At 59.7% G+C, this 17566-nt stretch overlaps 2 protein-coding genes across 3 annotated transcripts in view; one reads left to right on the forward strand and one right to left on the reverse strand.

Annotated features, from left to right (window-relative positions):
• The first annotated feature begins 966 nt into the window (after window positions 1-966).
• Window positions 967-12156, forward strand: SREBF1 (sterol regulatory element binding transcription factor 1). Its single transcript, XM_064153560.1, has 19 exons — window positions 967-1226; window positions 4353-4736; window positions 4892-5055; window positions 5131-5271; window positions 5351-5569; window positions 5658-5772; window positions 5868-6079; window positions 6400-6604; window positions 7135-7319; window positions 7618-7879; window positions 8221-8387; window positions 8477-8645; window positions 8726-8834; window positions 8910-9019; window positions 9118-9250; window positions 10010-10172; window positions 10439-10624; window positions 10704-10815; window positions 11028-12156. Exons 1-19 carry the CDS (start codon window positions 1121-1123, stop codon window positions 11249-11251), a joined length of 3366 nt encoding a protein of 1121 aa, XP_064009630.1. The 5' UTR covers window positions 967-1120; the 3' UTR covers window positions 11252-12156.
• Window positions 12157-14344: 2188 nt separating this feature from the next.
• RAI1 (retinoic acid induced 1) overlaps window positions 14345-17566 on the reverse strand; it is an 83919-nt gene continuing 80697 nt past the window's right edge. For both annotated transcript variants that reach the window (XM_064153562.1, XM_064153561.1), the window contains 3 exons: window positions 17143-17236; window positions 16776-16825; window positions 14345-16366 (listed from right to left, as the gene is read on the reverse strand). In XM_064153562.1, coding sequence (XP_064009632.1) covers window positions 16352-16366; window positions 16776-16825; window positions 17143-17236 — 159 coding nt within the window. In that variant the 3' untranslated portion in view covers window positions 14345-16351. The remainder of the gene's footprint in view (window positions 16367-16775; window positions 16826-17142; window positions 17237-17566) is intronic.

A 17566-nucleotide genomic window follows, 5' to 3' on the forward strand; every position in this document is an offset into this window, starting at 1 on the left:
GCTCTGCAGGGCATGGTGGCACAGGTCGCTCTGGCATGAGGTTCTCCACTCTGAGACTCACCACCCATGGGTGCCCACAGGGCTGCCCTCAATGGCACCAGTGTTTTGCCTGGTTCTTACAGCTTCCTTTGCCTGGAAGGGTGCACGGGCTCAGCTGACACTCACAGGGCAGCATACCTGCTTTGGCATCCCCTGAATGGAGCCAGGGGAGCAGTCTCCCACCCTGGACCATGCCATAGTTGGTAACAGTGCTGGGATGTGGTCTGGACCCCACAGCCGGGAGGGAAAAAAGTAGATGTCCAAAGCCTGCTACTGTGCCAGGACCCATAAGAGCCTTGAAAATTGACACAGTGTCCCAAGCTCACCCTGGCACGTGGCCTCCACGAGGTGCTGGGGACATCTGTAGCCATGGCCACCACCTTCTCTACACGCACTGGTCCTTCCTGCCTGCTCCCGTGTGTGCACCGACTGAGCTAAGTGGTCTTTAATTCCCAGTCCAGGTATTTGGTGCCCGTCCCAAGGGCTGGGCGACGTCCTGAGGGCTCAGTGACTGTCCCCACGGGCCGGTAACTGTCCCCAAGCGTCGGCGACTGTTCCTAGGACTTGGTGCTTATCCCCAGGGATCGCTGACTGTCCCAAGGGCTTGGTGACTTTCTCAAGGCACTGCTGCCCTGCTCAGGAGCTTCAGCCTGCCTTGCTCCCGCTGCACCGCCTGCCACCGGCTGCCTCGCCGGTGCAGACAGGGGGTCCCTGCCCAGTGCAGCCAGAGCGTCTCTGCCCGGTGCAGCCAGAGGGTCTCTGCCCGGTGCAGCCAAGGCTTCCCTGGCTGATTTAGCCGAAAGATGCCTTTCCGGTACGGCCCGGGGGTCCCTGCTCGACGCAGCGGTGCGGTGCGGGAAGGCGGCCCCGGGGCGGGCCGCGGCGGCGGATCCGCCTCCATCCCTCCCTCCTGCCGTCCCTCCCCTGCCCGGTAGCAGGTCTGGGCACGGTTCGCGGGAGCAACTTGGCGGCTCGTCCCGTTCCTCCCTCTCCCCGGGCCAGCGAGGCCATGGCGGGCGGGCGGCCCCGCTGCTCCTAGAGCCGCCGCCGCAGCCGGGGACCCGCCACCGCTGCCGCCGGGATGAGCGCCCTCGGCTTCGACGATGCGGCCCTGGAGGGGCTGTCGCCGTCCCTCGGCCTCTCCGGGTCCAGCGACATCGACACGGCCCTGCTCAGCGACATCGACGGTGCGTCCCGACCTGGGCAGTGGCGAGTGGGGCCGGGATGGGGACAAACCGGGGCTCGGTGCACGGCCGGGACCGGGCTGGCGGGAAAACTGGGGCTTGGTGCATCGCCGTTCGGCTGTGCTCGGTGCAATACTGGAGCTCGCTGCACGGCTAGTCCAGACTCGGTGCATGGCCGGGCACGGGGAGATCAGCCTCGGTGCATGGTCATGGAACCGGGGACCGTGTTGTGATCGGGGGGAGCGGGTTAGGTGCATAACCGGGGCTAGGTGCATGGCCGGTGAAGGGGCCTCGGTGCCCAGCTTGGTGTGGCTGTGGGAACACACCGAGCTGTAGAGGACTCATTCCCTTACCGACAGCTGGTCCATGGCAGGGGGCTCGGGGAGGAGCAGAGTGCCGGGGTTGGCGGGGTGCAGGTCGCCAGGCCCCCCGCGCTGGAGTTACCGGCGCTGGGAGAGCCCCGACGGGCTCCCTCCCCCCTCCCCGTCCTCAGCATGGTGTCATCTCAAGCCCCGCCTCCTCCGTGACATCACCGCCGGGGTTACTCCCGGTCATTCCCTCCAGGACGCCTGGATTCCCCGAGCCATCCAACCGGGATAGGGTGAAGAGGTGGGGGGGGGAGGGAGTAGGCTCCTACAGCGGCCCTTGGGGCTGAACGGAGCTTCCCTGCGGCTGGGACCCATCTCCGTGGGATGGAGATAGTGCTCAGAGGGTTCATTCCCAAGGGAAGCCATTCCCCAGTGCCAAGGGGACCTATTGCCAAGGAGACCCAGTGCCCAGTACCCAAGGAGACTTACTCCCCAAGTGCACCTACTCCTCACCACCATGGGACCGAGGTCTTGCTGATGCCAGGTGCGGTGTAACCGTGGCTTTAGCCAGAGAATTGGGTTACTAGCCTTTGGCCAGCCCCAGTGCCTGATCTTGCTGCATGCTCCACCGGCTCTGCCGGTCTGTGCCATCCGATGTGGACCAGCAGAGCTAGTGGAGCACGTGGTGAGGCAGGCACCAGGCTGGCTGAGCCCTTTGATGCCTGCTCTGTAGAGGGGGAGCTTTCTTCTGGAGGTGGCATCCCAGGGCTAGAGACTCATCCCAATGGAAATCAAGGTGGATCACTGCAAATCCAGGTGCCACCTGCCTCCTTTGGCAAGGTTTTGGCATGAAGCTCTGCCACCTTGGGGTTTTGCCATGCCCTTTTGCATCACGACCATTCTGGCCACCTTGTACTCCATGGTTCCTCCCCTACACTGTTTGCCACTGGTTCCTGGGTGGCCACAGATTGTCCCTTATCCCTGTGCCCACTCCAGGTTGACTGTGGGATGTGCATCCAGGGGTGTGAGTGCCCCGTGCCCAGCAGGACCTACAGCTGTGTGGCTTTGCCACACAGACTCCCAGTGATCTGAAGTAGTGGGGTGGTGGACAACTGGCACCACTGGCTACCATGCTCATGGCATGGGTGGCAGCAGGTGCCACAGCACAGAAGTATCTGGTGGGTGGGCTGGAAGATCTATGCCTACTCCTGTGGATGGGCAGCAGGGTGACTAGGAAGCTGCATCCCCTCTCTGTACTCCCACACTTGCCCCTGGATCACGGAGGAGCCTTGGGGAGGGGGTCTCTTAAGCAGGTGGAGTTGAGGCTGGGGATCCCCCCAAGGAGGAAACCCATGTGTGCAGGGAGAGATGCCAAGGGCTGGATGTCTTTTGGCGGGCACACGAGGTTGTTGCAGGGCATCTCCTGCGGGCTCCGGCCATCCAGCGAGAAGCACCCTGTAGGGCTGGCCGGGCATGGCGGGGGGCGATGGGGCGAAGGGGTTAACGGTGGCTGACACCAAGTAACCGGTGGCCTGGCAGGTTACGGCAGGGTGCCCGGCAGTAACCCGCTGCCGGGCTCACCTTGGCGCGGCTGCGGGGCTGTCTGGGGGCGGAGGGCGGCGATTGGCCGAGTCGCATCACCCCATCGCCGGCTGCGCTCCAGGCCTGGCGCGGGCAGCGCTGGGGAGGGTGAGCGCTGCCGGGGAGGAGGCCAGAACGTGGCTTTAAAACATCCCTCCGCCTCCACACGGCCGGCGTGGGGCTAAGCCAGGGCCACGACCTGCTCCTGCGATCCCCGCAGTGCCCTCTGGCATGGAGTGCACCTGCGAAGGTAGCCCCCTCCTCGCTTGGCAGGCTCGCTGCTGGGGCTCCTCTTGGGCTATTGCAGCCCATGGTCGGTGTCTGGGGGGTGAGGACCTCAGGGGGAGCACCCCAGGGGTGGGAGGGATGCCTGGGGGTACTGCAATGGGGACCCCCGAGGGCTGTGCACAGCAGGGACATCCAAGGTCCGTGTGCCTGGAGGTTCTGCAGTGCGTTCTGTGCCCTGGAGGTACCACCAAGGGGGTACCCTGGGGTCTGGGCACTCTAGGGGCACCATGGTGGGGGCATCTAGGGGTTTGTGGACCTCCAGGTCTCTGTGCCTAGGGGCACTGTGGTGGGGGCATGCTGGAGTCTGTGTTCCCTGGGGTACTGCAGTGGGGACATCCAAGGTCTGTGTGCCTGTAGGTACCACCACAGGGACATCTTGGGGTGATTTGGTGGGATGGTCTGGGAACACCTCGGCATGGGCATTGGGCATATTGGTGGCGACGTCCTGAGGCAGGTCTCAATGAGTGGGGCAGACCCTCTACTCCCACCCTGAGATGATTTAACCCAGCTGCCATCCTGAGGTGCTGTAGGTAGGCATGCCTGGCATGGGGGTTTGGCATGTCCTGGGTGTGCCACCCCTCTGTCCCAGTCCCATCACCCCCTCCGAGTGATACTTAGAGGGTTTTGGGGTTTCCAGTAACAGGATAGATAAACAAACTGGTGCAGGCCACTCTCTGCCTCAACCTCAGAACCAGGCTGGTGGCCCAGCCATAGCACCAACATTTTGAGTCCCGTGCCTCAGTTTCCCCACTGGTAGGGTGGCTAGGAGGGCACAGCAGATTCCTGGGCTCTTGGGTATTTTTGCCCCAGGTTTATGGAGAACTTCATCCTCAGCTGTAGGCTGGGCAGTGTGGGGACAGCCTGGGGACCCCCAGAGCTTTGGGGGTCCCCTTTGGAAGTGCCTGGCTGAGGCAGCCACTGATGGCACGGTGCGGGGGGGGCTGTTTTGCAGACATGCTCCAGCTGATCAACACGCCTGACAATGACTTCCCGGGGCTGTTTGACTCACCCTTTGGTGCCCCTGACACCGCCATGCCTCCGGGGCTCCCCCCGACCCCGGGCACCCTCAGCACCTACATGGGGCCCAACAAACCTCCCCCTGCTGCCCCCGCCAGCAGCGTCTACACAGGCTCCCCTGGGATGGCAACCTTCACCCCACAGCCCCCAGCCCCACTCCTGCCAGCGGCAGCCTCGGGTGTCAAGGAGGAGCCAGTGGCCGTACCCAGCAGCCAGCCCCAGCCCGGTGTGATGCTGGCCCCCAGCTTTGTCTCTGCATCCCCCAACCAGTTCAAGTCTCAGCCCTTGGTGGGCTACCAGAACCAGCACAACTTCTCTGGTGAGGATTTGGGGGTGTGTGGAGGGTTAGGGGGTCCCTGGGTGGGGGCTTGTTGTGGGGGAACTCTTGCTGAAGTGGGAGGGATGCATCCCTGTGGGATGGGATTGCCCAGGGTAGGCCTGTTCTGGTAATGCTGTGCTCTGCTCCATGCCCAGCTGTGCAGCCTGGGGGTGCGGGGCAGACCCTGCCTAGTCCCCTACCCACTTCACAGCCAGCCCAGCCCGTGGCACTGCCTGGCCCAGTGCAGAGCGTGGCACCCCAGCAGCTCCTGGCCTCCGCTGCTCCCCAACCCGTCTCGTCCCAGATCCAGCCGGTGCCGGTAAGCCCAGAGCCAGGTGTGAGTGAGGGGGTTCCATTGCCCAGCAGCCCCACTGACCCCTCCCCCATCCCCCAGGTCCTGCTGCAGCCCCATTTCATCAAGGCTGACTCCCTACTGCTGACAGCTGTCAAGACGGACGCTGGCAGTGCCAAGACTTCCAGCATTGCCACCCTGGCCCCCAGCACCAGTGGCTCTGCCACCCCACTGCAGGTGCCGGTAGGTCTCACCACCTGAGAGCTCTGGGGCAGGAGGATGCTTGGGGACCCCACATCAACACCACTGCCCATCCCCACAGGCACTGGTGAGTGGAGGGACCATCCTGGCCACAGTGCCGCTGGTGGTGGATGCTGAGAAGCTGCCTATTAACCGGCTGGCACCCAGCGGGAAGCCGGCACTGGTGCAGAGCCGGGGGGAGAAGCGGACGGCGCACAACGCTATCGAGAAACGCTACCGCTCCTCCATCAACGACAAGATCGTGGAGCTCAAGGACCTAGTAGTGGGCACCGAGGCCAAGGTGGGAGCCTGAGTGAGGTGGGACAAGGGCTGGGCAAAGGGGGGACGTTGCCCAGTATCTGGGCTGAGCCGTCCCTGTCTGCTGGCAGCTCAACAAGTCTGCGATCCTGAGGAAGGCGATCGAGTACATCCGCTTCCTGCAGCAGAACAACCAGAAGCTGAAGCAGGAGAACCTTGCTCTGAAGATGGCCATGCAGAAGAATCGTGAGTGGAAGGGCAGGTCCTAGGGAGGGTTCAGCCTTGGCACCACAGCTGCCTTACCCCTGCCAGTACTTCTAACTCCACTCTACTCCTCACAGAGTCCCTGAAGGACCTGGTGGCCTCCTGCAGCAGTGGGCCCAAGGCAGAGACCCCCATGGAGGTGGTGAAGGCAGAAGTGGTGGAGATGCTGACACCACCCCCCTCAGATGTGGGCTCGCCATCCCACAGCAGCCCACTCTCACTCAGCGGCACCAGCAGCAACAGCAGCAGTGACTCGGAGCCTGACAGTCCCCTCTGTGAGCATGGCAAGGTGTGTGGGGTCTCTGAGTGGGCAGGAGGTTTTCTGCATCACACTGCGGGTACCAAGAGCAAAGTGTGCCAGATACCGGCATGGGGAAAGGAGCCGAAAGCTGATTTTGCTCTCTGAGGCTGCTCCTTGCCCAGTTTGAGGCTGCAGAGAGGCATATGAGGGCTTTCTGGAGTGCTCTGGCCTGCTGCACCCATGTCCTGTGTACTGTACCCCAAAATGTGCTCTGTGCCACATGCCTGTGCCCTGTACTCCATGCTCTACATCCCATGCCTGTGCCCCATTTCCATGCCCTGGGGCTCATGGCAGCTCTCCCTGTGCAGATGAAGCAGGAGCAGCCACCACCTTCACCCAGCAGCCAGGGCATGCTGGACCGCTCCCGCATGGCCCTCTGCGCCTTCGTCTTCCTCTGCCTCTCCTTCAACCCCCTGGCCTCCCTCCTCCGGAGCACCGGTGCCCCAGGCCCTGTGGGAAACCCGGGTACCAGCGGCCCCACCAGGAGCATCATGGCTCAGTCTAGCACCATGGGTAAGCCCTGCCATGGGGTGGGAATTCTTGAAGGGGCAGATGTTGGAATGGAGGCTATCAGCATGGTGGTTGTTAGTGTTGGCAAAGAGTGGAAGCCACTGGGATGAAGGCTTTTGGGATGGGCATGGGGTGGTGACTGTCAAGGTGGGTATGGAGCTGTTGAGGTGGAGGCTATAGGGGTGGGCATGGGCCAGAGGCTGTTGAGGCAGAGACCATGAGGGTGGAGGCTGTTGGGGAGGACATGGGTTGAAAAACACTGAGATGGAGGCTGTTGGAGTGAAGGTGGTCATAGTGGACATGGGGTGAAGGCCATCAGCAGAGAGCTCACAGGGTAGGAGTGAGATGGGAGATGACTGGGGTGGAGGATGCTGAAGTGGAGAGGGGGCGGAGGCTGTTGGGTAGAGGTGATTGGAATGGACAACACTGGATTGGAGGCTCCTGGGGTGGGCATGAGGTGGAGGCTACCGGAATGGAGACCCTGGGGTGTGCACAGTGTGGGGTGCTGCTGACTTCCACCACTTCCCACGCAGAGGAGCCATGGGGATGGTCGCAGTGGCTGTGGCCCACACTGGCCTTCTGGGCACTGAACACGTTGCTGGTGCTGGGGGCGGTGGTGCGGCTCTTCGTCTTTGGGGAGCCTGTCACCCGCCCCCACTCCGAGCCCTCTGTCCTCTTCTGGCGACACCGCCGGCAGGCTGACCTCGACCTCGACCGGGTAAGCCCCAGCCCCTTCCACACCATTGTGCAGAGTGTCACCGTTCTTTGCAGTGAGGGTGGTGAGACACTGGCACAGGTTGCCCAGGGAGGTTGTGGCTGCTCCCTCCCTGGAGGTGTTCAAGGCCAGGGTGGATGAGGCCTTGAGCAGCCTGCTCTAGTGGGAGGGGTCCCTGCCTGTGGCAGGGGTTGGAACACAATGATCTTTAAGGTCCTTCCCAATCCAAACCATTCTATAGTTTGTCCCTTCGGTCCCACCCCTGCTGCTGTCCCCTGTGACCCCTTTTTTCCAATGCCAGGGAGACTTTGCCCAGGGTGCCCAGCACTTGCGGACAGCACTGGGGGCCCTGGGGCGCCCACTGCCTGCCTCCCATGGGGACCTGGCCTGCAGCCTGCTGTGGACGCTGCTGCGGCACCTGCTGCAGCGCCTCTGGGTGGTTCGCTGGCTGGCTGCCCGCGCGGGGAGGCTGCGCCCCGACCCGCCGCCCCCTGCCCACGTCCGGCAAAGCGCCCGCGATGCCGCCATGGCCTACCACCGCCTGCACCAGCTGCACCTCGCAGGTATGGCCCCACACACTGTGGGGGTTAGGGGATGGGAACCCTGTGCCCCCCTGCATTGTCCCTGAGACACCATTGCCATCCCTGAGCTTCCCATGTTGATCCCTGGGCACCCTCGTGGCCTTCCCTTGAGCACCCCATCACTGTCCCTGAAACTCCTATCCCTGTCCTTGTCGTCCCTGAGACTTCCATCCCTGAGGCTACATTCCTGTCCCTGAACCCTTTGTGCCCATCCTTGAGCCCCTCATCGTTGTCCCTCATGCTTACATCCTCATCCCTGAGTTTCTGTCTCCGTTCCTGAGCCTCTCCTGCCTTTCTCTGAGCCCCTGTCCCCGTCTCTGCAGGGAAGCAGGCTGGGGGGCACCTGCTGGCCATCAACCTGGCGTTGAGCGCTGTCAACTTGGCAGAGTGTGCCGGTGACGCCGTCTCCGTGGCCGCCCTGGCCGAGATCTACGTGGCAGCTGCCCTGCGGGTCAAGGCCAGCCTGCACCGCTGCTTCCACTTCCTGGCTGTGAGTGCGGAGCAGCCGCCTCCATCGCGGGGCAGGGGGGGTCTCCCGTGTCCCCCAAATGCTTCTGTGACACCCTGCTCTCCCTGCAGCGTCCCTTCCTCTGCAGTGCCCGGCGTGTAGCTCTGTCCCATGGTGGGGCTGTGCCCCCTGCCATGCAGTGGCTTTGCCACCCCTTGGGCCACCGCTTCTTCGTTGATGGTGATTGGGCTGTCAAGGGTGTCCCAAGGGAGACCATCTACAGCTCTGCTGGCAACCCAGGTACCCCACTGCCCCTGGCACCCCTAAGCCCTCTGTTTCAGGGTGGGGATGTATCTGCTCACCATCCCTTTGTTCCACAGTGGACCCTCTGGCGCAGGTCACCCAGCTCTTCCGTGAGCACCTTCTGGAGAAGGCCTTGTGCTGCGTGGCCATGCCCGAGCCTGGCCGCCCCGCTGCTCAGAGTGAGGGGTAAGTGCCAGGGTGGGCATTCTACTCCCTCCACCCACCGGGGGGTGGCCTCTCTCACGGCCCCTCTCCTGGCAGGCGCTTCTCCAGTGCTCTTGAGTACCTCCAGCTCCTCAATGGCTGCTCCAACGTCAGTGGCACGCCCAGCCCCACGCCCTCCATCAGCTCTGGCTTGGCTGCTGTCACAGGTGAGGCTGCAATGTCCCCCCTCCCCGTGGAGAGCTTCATGTAAGGAGGCTGCAGGGCTAGTGGGCACCCCACTCCCATGTCCCTTCTCACCTTGCAGGCACCGATCCCGTGTCCAAGTGGTGGGCGTCCATCATTGGTACAGTTATTCACTGGCTGCAGGGGGATGAGGAAGGGGCTGAGCGTCTCTACCCACTGGTGGAGACCATGCCCCGGGCACTTCAGAGCTCTGAGTGAGTGCTGGGGGACACTGGGAAGAGGCGGGTGGCACCTCATCACACATCTTCCTTCCAGTTTGGGTTGGCACAGCCCTTAGAATCATAGGATTGCTTTGGTTGGCAAAAGCCTTTAAGATTATTGAGTCCCACCATTAACCCAGCACTGCCAGGTCACCATGTCCCTCAGCACCACATCTACACAGCTTTTAAAGCCCTCCAGGGGTGGGGACCCTACCACTAACCTGGGCAGCCTGTCCAGGGCTTGACAGCCCTTTGGGCCAAAAAAATTACTCCTCATGTCCAACCTAAACCTCCCCTGGCACAACTTGAGGTCTTTATCCTCTTGTCCTATTGCTTGTTCCTCAGGAGAAGAGATCAACCCTCACCTGGCTCTGGGTTTCTTTCAGGGGGTTGTAGGCAGCCAGAAGGTCTCCCCTTGGCCTCCTTTTCTCCAGGTGTTGGTTAGCCCAGTTCCCTCTTCTGCTCCTCACCAGCCCTGTTCTCCAGACTCTTCACCACCTTAATTGCCCTTCTCTGGACATGCTCCAGCACCTCAATATCCCCAAACTGAACCTAGCAGTCAAGGTGTGGCCTCGCCAGTGCCAAGTACAGTGCCCTGGTCGTGCTGGCCACAGTATTCTTGATACAAGCCAGGACTCTGCTCGCTTGCTCGACTGAGCACTGAGCAACGTGGCCATACCGCCCAGCGTCCACAGAGTAGGGCACACCTGTGCCCAGGGAGGGGTCTGCAGTGACCACGTCCCCCCCTTGCAGGAAGCCCCTGCCCCGCGCTGCCCTGCACTCCTTCCGAGCCATCCGGGCCATGCTGAGCAAGCAAGACGGGAGCCAGGCCAGTCTGAACCACTGCGAGAAGGCCAGCGCCTGCCTGCGTGAGAGCTTGGAGCTGGGCAACCCTGCCAAGGGCACCATCGACAAGGTGAGTCAGGCTGGGGACGGCGTGGCTGCCCACCCTGGGTGGAGTGGGAGCGCCCAGCCCTGGCAGGAGGTGCCCCCGGCCCTCGCAGGGGTGCATTGTAGTTGCATTGCATGTGTCAGACTGGGAGTGCAATGCCCCTGCCATGCAGCCCGGCGGGGGTCCCGCGCAGCGACGCCTGCCCGCAGGGACCTCCTTGTCCCCCCCACCCTTCCATCTGTCCATCCACTCATCCATCCCCCACACTCACCCAGCTCCCCTTGCCCCAGGCGGTCCAGTTCTTGCTGTGTGACCTGCTCCTGGTCACTCGCACCAACCTGTGGCAGCAGCAGATGACCGTCAGCCAGCAGCACAGCTGCCTCTATCAGGCCTCTGCCCTTGAGCTCCGTGGCTTCCAGCAGGACCTCAGCAGCCTCCGGCGCCTGGCCCAGACCCTCCGCCCCGCCATGCACCGGGTGAGCCCCCAGCACCTCCTCCCACCGTGTCCCCGTGTGCCCTGTGCACTGCTCTGCTCACTGTCCTCCCCTTCTCCAGGTGTTCCTGCACGAAGCCACTGCCAGGCTCATGGCCCGGGCCAGCCCCACACGTACCCACCAGCTGCTGGACCGCAGCCTGCGGAGGAGAGGAGTGCAGGGAAGCAAAACAGGTGGGACACAGGGTGGGACACTGCTCCCCAGCGGCAGCACCCCAGGAATGCTTGGCGGCAGGGCACAGGGCATTCCTGCCTGTGCTTGGGTGGTGGCACCTGCTCTAGGGTGGGTGAAGAGCCCCATCTGCACGGCACAGCACCCAAGGGAGGCTTGGTGGCGTCCAGCGGTAGGTACCCTTGAGGCTGACGCCTGCTCTCCCTCCTCGCAGCTGGGGAGCCAGAGAGCCACCCCACGCCGCGGGACAACGCCGAAGCTCTGCTCCTGGCCTGCTGCTACCTCCCGCCCAGCTTCCTGTCGGGCCCCGGACAACGCGTGGGCATGCTGGCCGAGGCTGCCCGCAGCCTGGAGAAGCTGGGCGACAAACGGACGCTGCACGACTGCCAGCAGATGATCATCAACCTGGCCAGTGGCACCACTGTCACATCAGGCTAACAGGGACTGAAGGCATGCTGTCAGCCCCACCGCTTGCCTGCCTTGGGTCCGGGGGGGTGGCTGGGGGTGACGAGGATGTGCGTGCCTCAGTTTCCCCCCAGGGTGGAAGTTCCTTCTGCAGGTTGGTGTGAGGGAGCAGATTTTAAGTTGGGGGGGGTAGGTGACTGAGGAGGAGTAGGGCGATGCCCAGTGCTACTGGGGATACCAGTGGAGGCTCTCAGCATGGGACAGCCACGTGTGGGGCACCCTGAATGGGCTTGGCCACCCCATGGCTCTGTCCCTGTGCCCAGCCCATTTCGGTGGTGGGACGTGGGGCCCTCTAGTGACACTGTCGCAGTATTGCATGGCACTGGGATGCTTCAGCAGCCTGGCCCCAGTGCCATCCAGTACCTCCCGGTGCCCCTAGTAATCCCCTCAGTACCCTGCACAGAGTGTATGTGTGGGGGCCTCCTCATCCTCTCCCGGTTGTCCCTATCCCCTCCCGCTCCTCCCGCGGGTCTTGCATGGGAAGCTCGGCTTTGCCCCCACTTTGGGGGGGGGAGGAGTTTTGACCCCATGGTGGCAGCTATGGACCCTCCCCGCAACCACGCTCATGGGGTGCAAGAGGACTCCAATCCCAGACGATCCTGCCCCCCACCCCCAGTACTGACCAGTCTCCCCAGTTAGGAGCTGTCACCACCCCCTGGCATGGCTGGTCCTGAGTATTTTCAGAGAAGGGATGGCAGAGTGGCATGGGACTCCGAGGGGGCTGGTGGGTACCCCTGTCCTCTTGCTTCAACGTCACTTGTACATAGCCCCTTGCCCTACCCCAGCACCCCTCTACCCTCCCCCCCAACCTTGCCTTTTTAAACGGTATTTTCATAGCTGGAGAGTTTTGTACAGACTATTAAAGCTGATTATTTATACTGCTGTGTGCTGGACTTGGTGATGAGTGGGGATGTTGAGCCCAGGTGGCACACAAAGCCTGGCTGGGCCAGGGGACAAAGGACCAACCCTGTCTGAACATCCCTTTATATAAGGAAAACCTTTTCACTGTGAGGGTGATAAAACACTGGAGCAGGCCACCCAGAGAGGTCATGGAATCTCCTCTGGAGACACTCAAAACCCACCTGGATGCATACCTGTGTGACCTACTCTAGGTGATCCTGCTCTGGCTGTGGGGGGGTTGAACTGGATGATCTGTCAAGGTCCCTTCCAACCCCTAAGGTTCTGTGATTCTTTGATTTGGTTGGGCAACTCCAACTTTGGGTTCTACCTTGCTTCAAGGGCTGGCAGATATTCAGAACCCCAAACATCCCTTCCTCACCCCAGCAATGCTGCTTTCTGGCTCCAAACCCCCATCCCCACACTGCAGCATCCCCTTAGCAAAACAAAGGCTTGCAGTGACAGGATAAGAGGCAGTGGCTTCAGAATAGATAAGAGCAGATTTAAATTGGTCTTTAGGAACAAGTTCTTTATGAGGGTGGTGGCACCATTGCAACAGGTTGCCCAAAGAGGTGGTTGGGGTCCCATCCCTGGAGATACTCAAGGTAAGGCTTGACAGGGCTCTGGGCAACCTGATTTGGTTGAGGATGCCCTTGCTGGCTGCAGGGCAGGGGGAGGGGGTTGGACTAGATGACCTTTGGAAGTCCCTTCCAGTGTGGACCATTTTACCATCCTATGATCAAACCCTCGGTGGCAACTGAAGACTTAAGCAGCAGGCAGGAGTTGGCACAGCCCACCAGGACCAGGGAAGTCCTTCTGCCCCTGTACTCTGCACTGGTCAGGCTACACCTTGGGTACTGTGTCCAGTTCTGGGGCCTTCAATTTAAGAAAGATGCTGAGGTGCTTGAATGTCTCCAGAGAAGGGCACCAAGGCAGGTGAGGGGCTGGAGCACAGCTCTGTGAGGAGAGGCTGAGTGAGCTGGAGGTGTTAAGCCTGGAGGAGGCTCAGGGCAGACTTCATTGCTGTCTACAACTACCTGAAGGGAGGCTGTAGCCAAGTGGGGTTGGTCTCTTCTGCCAGGCACCCAGGGACAGAACAAGAAGACACAGCCTCAAGCTGTGCCAGGGCAAATTCGGGCTGGATATTAGGAAGAAGGTCTTCACAGCAAGAGCGATTGGCACTGGAATGGGCTCCCCGAGGAGGTGGTAGAGTCACCAACCCTGGAGGTGTTTAGAAGGAGGCTGGACGAGGCACTTAGTGCCATGGGTTAGTCGATCAGAAGGTGTTAGGTGATAGGTTGGACTCGATGATCACAAACGTCTTTCCCAACCCGGTTAATTCTGTGAGTCTGTGAAAAAAGAAAACCCGAGAAGGGAGGGTGGGGGAGGTGAGGAGAAGAAGAGAGGCCAGGAGGGGGGCGCCCATACTTCCAAAACAATCGTTGTATCTTTATTGACGCTCTGAATGCAATGACCTGTTTTTTAACTCTTAAGGAAAATAAACATCTTTTAGAAACAGCTTGTTACACACAATCTTCAGTGTGAAGCAATATACTAATAAGAACACTAGTCTTAACATTTACAGTCTTCATATATATTATATATATGTATATGTATACATATATATACACTATATAATGAGGCAATATATAATACACATGGGGGGGTTACCATTTTACAGTCCTATGTACAAGATGTCACTAAAAATAGCCAGATTTCAGGCAAGGCTGCCAAGGACACCAGGAGTTTAATTGTCTGTGTGGGTTTTGGGGTTTTTTTTGTTGTTTGTTTTTTTTTTCCTTTTAAATTAATTATTTTTATTATTCTGCCTCTTTTTTTTCTTCCTTTCCCTCCCCCTCTGCTTTCCCCACCCCTTTTTTATTTTAAAATGCCTGTATTTTTTCATAGTTTTTATTTTTCCTTTTTATTCTTTTTTTATTTATTTTTCCTTTTTTATTTTCCTTTTCATTTTTCCTTTTTATTTTTCATTATTTTCCTTTTTATTTTTCTTTTTTTCCTTTTCCTTTTTTTCTTCCTTTCCCCCTCTTTTATTTTTTTTTCTATTTTTTTTTTTCTTTCCCTTTTTCTCTTTTTTTTTTTTTTTGTTTTTTAAGTTCTTGTTTGTGTTTGTGTTTGTGGTGGTTTTGTTTGGGTTTGGGTTCTTTTTCGTCACTCCTGTGTCCAAGGCAAGCTGCTGAAACAACAGACATTTTGTGGCCAGCAAACCTTGAGGGCTGGGTGGGACAGAGGGGATGTGACAGCTGATGGGGGACACAAGATGCCGATGCTGTGGGGACAGGGATGGATGGGACGCCAGCTCTGTGTCCCATCCTCCCCGCAACTTTGTGGAATGCATCCCACAAGAGGCTGGGTTTTTTGGGATGGGATTTGGGGTTGATTCACCCTGGGTTGGTGATTTGCTACGTACGCTAAGGTGGAGGTGTGTGCAGACTGCGGAGTGATGTGGGGCACCCTCTAGGGACATAGTGGGGGAGTTATCCCAGTGCTCCACCAAAGTGGCCAGGAAGGAAATTGAACGTCGAGAGAGCTGAGCAAAACTGGCACCCAGAGCAGCAAGGGGTGAGCCCAGGGCCATGCAAAGGGGAGGAAGCAAATGCCTCCTCCTCCAGCAAGAACTCTGATACTGGGTGGAGGTCATTTTTGGGCTGCTGGCACCCTCTTCCACCAGACCTTATCCAGAGCCTGAGGTTGGCACCCAGAGCCTGAGCTTTGCACCCAGAGCCATGGGGTTCAACACCCAGAGCCACAGGATTCAGCCCCCAGAGTCTGGGATTCAGCATAAGCCCAAGGAGCGAAGCCCATCCCCCGCAAGAGCTGCAGAGGAGGTGCTGATAAGGCTGAGCAGAGGGAGGAGGGTAGGTTTATGGGGTGTCCCAGAGAGCAGGACCGGATGGCCCCATGGAGTGGGAGGGTGGTGGGTGCAAGAGGTCTGGAGGACGGAGCAGGGAATGGGGCAGTCCAGTGGGCACCCACCAGCCCAGCCAAGCACCCCGTGATGGGCAGAGTGGAGATGGAAGAAGGAAAGGGAGAATGCAGAGTGGTGCTGCAAAGGGCAGGCCATTTCTGGGCTTTTTCTTTTTTTTTTTTCCTTTTTTTTTTCCTGTTTTTTTCTTCTTTTTTTTTCTTTTTTTTCCCCCTACCTTTTCTCCGCCACAGGTATATACAGACAGACACCGTGAGGTTTGCTGAAGGCAACATCTCAGATCAGATCAGTGTGAGATGTGGGGAGCCAGGACCCCCAGCGGGTCTGGCAGCCCCACAGTAAGACAACATTGCTGGACCCCTCCCTTTTACACGGCTTCTCCCTCCCCTTCCCCCCCCCCCCCCCCATGTGCAGCCATCGAGGGCCGAGGGATCCCATTTCATCCCTCTGTGCCAGACCAGGTTTTACAAGGAGCCCAGCAGGACGGAAAACCCAGCACTGGCTCTCCCTAGAGGATCCTGTTCCATCTTTTCCATATGGCCAGGCTGGGTTTTACTGGAAACCTGGCAGGGGGAAAAACCTGGCGTTGGAGCTACCCGAGGAATCCCATTCCATCTCTCTTCTACTGCCAGGCTGAGTTTCACCAGGGCCCGGCAGGAAGGAAAACCCAGTGCTGGCTCTTCCCGGTGAATCCTGTTCCATGTCTTCCATATGGCCAGGTCGAGTTTTGCCAGGATCTGGGGGAAAACCCGGCAATGGCTCAGCCTGGGGGATCCCATTCCATCTCTCCTGTACTGCCAGGCCAGGGCCAGGCTTTGCCAGGGTCCCAGCAGGAGGGAAAACCTGGCACTGGCTCTGCCTTTGAGGGGATCCCATTCAGTCTCTCCCATACAGCCATACTGTTTGTTTCTGGAGTCTGGCAGAGGGAAAACCTGGCACTGGCACTGTCTGGAGGATTCTGTTCCATCTCTCCCAAGCAGCCAAACCAGGTTTTGCTGGGCTCTGGCAGAAGGAAAACCCGGCACTGGCTTGTTTTGCCCACATTTTGCTGGGGTTTGGCAGGAGAGAAAACCCAGCGCTGGCTCTGCCCGCCCAGAATGGGCTCTGGGTGGGAGACACGGGGGGCAGCGCTGTGCCCACCTGCAGCAGGGCAGCTCCTGGTACAGCCCAGGCCGGCCCCACTCCTCTCCCAGGGCGCTGCCTCTTCCACCGGTCCCTCGCTGGTGGCAGGGCTACACCGGCTGCCTCTGTGGGGAGAAGGGGGGTGTCAGTCCAGTGGTCTTGCTGGGTTGGGGGTCCAGTTCCCAAGCTGGTGGGGATATCCCTGGGATACCCACTCTGCCCACCCATGAATAATCAGGTGCCAAACCAGCACCTTTAGACGGGGTTCAATTATTGCCTCACACTTTGTCAGAGCTCAGGGAACAGAAATAAACCTCCACAGCCCAGCTTGCGGGGGTCCCAGACCTGGCACCCACTTGCCTGGAAGGCTCCTGGGTGTCCTGGCATCCCCCAGGGATGTGATACCCCATGCCATATGGGGCTGAGTGCCTGAGGTGGGTGTACTGCAGAGCAGGGTGTCCCCAGTGTGGTCCAAAGACAGGTCCCCAGAGGGCTGCAAAACACTGGGGGGCTGTAGGGGGGGTCTGAGCTTACCTTATGTTTGGGACATTTCAGAGAGAAGCTCTCTTCAGTTAATAAGCAACCTAAAAGGAGAGAAAGCTGTGTCAGGGAGTCCCTGCACTGTGTGATGGCTGTCCCCAGGTGTGGGGACACAGCATCCTCTTCTTGCCACCATCCAGATCAGCTACAGCATTTGCATAGAGAGTTCAGCTGAGGACAGCCAAACTCAGGACACTAGCTGGCACTGCCAGTGCAGAGGGCATGGCCATCCTGGCAGGCAGAGACCTGTGAGCCCACCCTGCCCTTGGGTTTAAACACTGCAAAGTGACCAGCCCTACAGTCAGCTGGGTCAAACGGTGCCAGGGGTCCCCCTGTCCCATGTTCCCACGTCCACGCTCACCTGTGTCGATGGCACACGCGTAGTGGTAGGTGTGGGGACAGCCCTTCTGGCAGCAGCCCACGGTGGCTCCCGCTTGCTGGCAGCTTGAGCACTTCTTTAAAACACACCCAGGAATTCAGAGCAAGGATGGAGAGATGCAGAGAGACAGAGAGACTCCATCAGAGCCCAGCACAGGAGCAAAGCACCCTGACAACCCCATCTGTTAAGGCAACATGCTGGTGTTCCTGCACCTCTCCAGCCCACCAGGCACCATCCTTCCTCCCATGCTGGTGTCTTTTGCTTGGCCATCTGCTGCCATGTGCAAGGTTTCTACCCACCATCCCGTTCCCCTCAAAGGCACTGAGCCCATCAACGCTCTCCATAGGGCAGAAGATGCAGAGATGAAGGGAGGTGGCCTGGGCCATGCCGTGGCTCAGTGGTGGTG

This window comes from Pogoniulus pusillus, chromosome 13 (genome assembly GCF_015220805.1).
Source record: "Pogoniulus pusillus isolate bPogPus1 chromosome 13, bPogPus1.pri, whole genome shotgun sequence".
NCBI classification, from domain to species: domain Eukaryota; kingdom Metazoa; phylum Chordata; class Aves; order Piciformes; family Lybiidae; genus Pogoniulus; species Pogoniulus pusillus.

What these genes read in the sequence shown, in the direction of transcription:
- SREBF1 (XM_064153560.1), top strand. Translation starts at nt 1,121, where the DNA reads ATGAGCGCCCTCGGCTTCGACGATGCGGCCCTGGAGGGGCTGTCGCCG. An exon ending in GCTGCTTCCACTTCCTGGCT is followed by an intron (nt 8,388 to 8,476) that starts GTGAGTGCGGAG and finishes CTCTCCCTGCAG; the next exon opens with CGTCCCTTCCTCTGCAGTGC. An exon ending in CAGCTCTGCTGGCAACCCAG is followed by an intron (nt 8,646 to 8,725) that starts GTACCCCACTGC and finishes TTTGTTCCACAG; the next exon opens with TGGACCCTCTGGCGCAGGTC.